We start from the raw sequence: 1,840 nt of genomic DNA on the forward strand, positions 1-1,840 counted from the left end.
ATGCACACATGCATGCATGAATTCACACGCATGCTCACAGGTGAGGACAAGAGCTTGCTGTTTGCTCCCTTTGGTATGGAGCAGATCAGAAGAGATTGCAGCAAGGGGCAGACAGTGAGGGAAGCTCTGAGATGGGGTCTGCACCCAAAGGCAGCCTTGGGCACAGCAGTCAAATACAGATGACAAGAAGAGCTAGTAGGAATCGGCAGCAGCCTCTGAGCAGATCGGACTCCCTTTGTTCGCGCTCCTCGCTCGGCTCCTTCTGGCAACCATGTCTGACAAACCCGATATGGCTGAGATCGAGAAATTCGATAAGTCAAAATTGAAGAAGACAGAAACGCAAGAGAAAAATCCTCTGCCTTCAAAAGAAACGATTGAACAGGAGAAGCAAGCTGGCGAATCGTAATGAGACGAGCGCTGCCAATCTGCACTGTACATTCCACAAGCATTGCCTTCTTATTTTACTTCTTTTAGCTGTTTAACTTTGTAAGATGCAAAGAGGTTGGATCAAGTTTAAATGACTGTGCTGCCCCTTTCACATCAGATTCAGAACTACTGACCAGGAAGGCCTCCCCTGCCTCTCCCACCCATCTGGCTGGCTGGCTGGCAGGGAGGGAAAAGAACTTGCATGTTGGCCAAGGAAAAAGTTGGGTGGGAGGCGGTGAAATATAGAGTAAAATTCAAGATGGTCCAAGGTGTCCTACAGGATGTAAACTGCAGTTTAATCAGAGTGCCATTTTTTTTGTTCAAATGATTTTAATTATTGGAATGCACAATTTTTTTAATATGCAAATAAAAAGTTTTAAAACCTGAAAAAAAAAAAAAAAGAAGAAGAGCTAGTAGGCCTTTGAAACCACATGGCTTCTAACCTAAACTATGACATTACCAGAGGTGTGTTAGCTCTAGACTAAATGCTGTCCTTTAAGGGATTTCTGAGGTTCTTGGCACATTTGCTGGGTTCCCTGGGTTGAATATGTGGGAATGACTGAGAAAGTTACCCTTGAGGGATTTTCCCATGGCTAAAGGCACAGATTCTGAAACTAGACTTCACAGTTTGAATCTGGGCCCTACAGCTAAACTGTGTGACTTTGGACAATATACTAAATCTTCATGTGCTTCTATCCCTCCTGTGGCAGAGGCAGTATTATAACAGAACCTTCCATGTAGTCGCCGTGACTTTCTGGATGCAGATCCAGATTTGTGTTGGCCATAGAGACTATGCTGTCTCTAGCTCTTACGATTAACACGTGCATTATGGGTCACATCCAGCAAGGACAAGGCCACAGATGAGGGTGTGGAAGGCACGCACTGTGGGACTGCAGAAGACACTGCAGTCAGCAGAGCAAGGTGCCTGGGAGATTCTTCAGTGGCAAAAGTGCTTTCCCTGCAAGCTTGAAGACCCACATTAAAATCCCTGGCATCCTTGTAAAAGGCCAGGCAAGGTGAGTCCCCCTGATACCTCAGTGCTGTGGGGAGTGAAGACTGGAGGGATTCTGGGGTTTGCTGGTGCCAGTCTGGCTTCAGGGTCAATGAGAGACCCTATCTCAAGGGATAAAGTGAGGAATGACGCTATAGTATACCCAACACCTCTCATGTCAGCACCCTCACAGACACACGTACATACATACCACACACACACATGCACACGTGCATGCACATATACATACACATACAAGGAGGTGGTGGGACAGCACATTAACAGATGAAGTCAACAGAATAGGCTTCGTGGGAGAGGTGGGGAAGACCTGGAGGCTGGGCAGTCTGCTCTCACCCAGTCTGCCAAAACTCCATGGGGCATCTCAAAAGGGCCTCAGGCTGGCCTCCTAAGCCTTCAGCAAAA

General features: G+C 47.0%; 1 protein-coding gene across 1 annotated transcript; it reads left to right on the forward strand.

Moving 5' to 3' along the window:
* The first annotated feature begins 210 nt into the window (after positions 1 to 210).
* Positions 211 to 816, forward strand: LOC130887431 (thymosin beta-4). The gene has a single exon (XM_057789885.1). It carries the CDS (start codon positions 272 to 274, stop codon positions 404 to 406), a length of 135 nt encoding a protein of 44 aa, XP_057645868.1. The 5' UTR covers positions 211 to 271; the 3' UTR covers positions 407 to 816.
* The last annotated feature ends 1,024 nt before the right edge of the window (positions 817 to 1,840 follow it).

Source organism: Chionomys nivalis, chromosome 15 (genome assembly GCF_950005125.1).
Source record: "Chionomys nivalis chromosome 15, mChiNiv1.1, whole genome shotgun sequence".
NCBI lineage: Eukaryota > Metazoa > Chordata > Mammalia > Rodentia > Cricetidae > Chionomys > Chionomys nivalis.

Coding starts and splice junctions, on each gene's coding strand:
- LOC130887431 (XM_057789885.1), top strand. CDS start 272: ATGTCTGACAAACCCGATATGGCTGAGATCGAGAAATTCGATAAGTCA.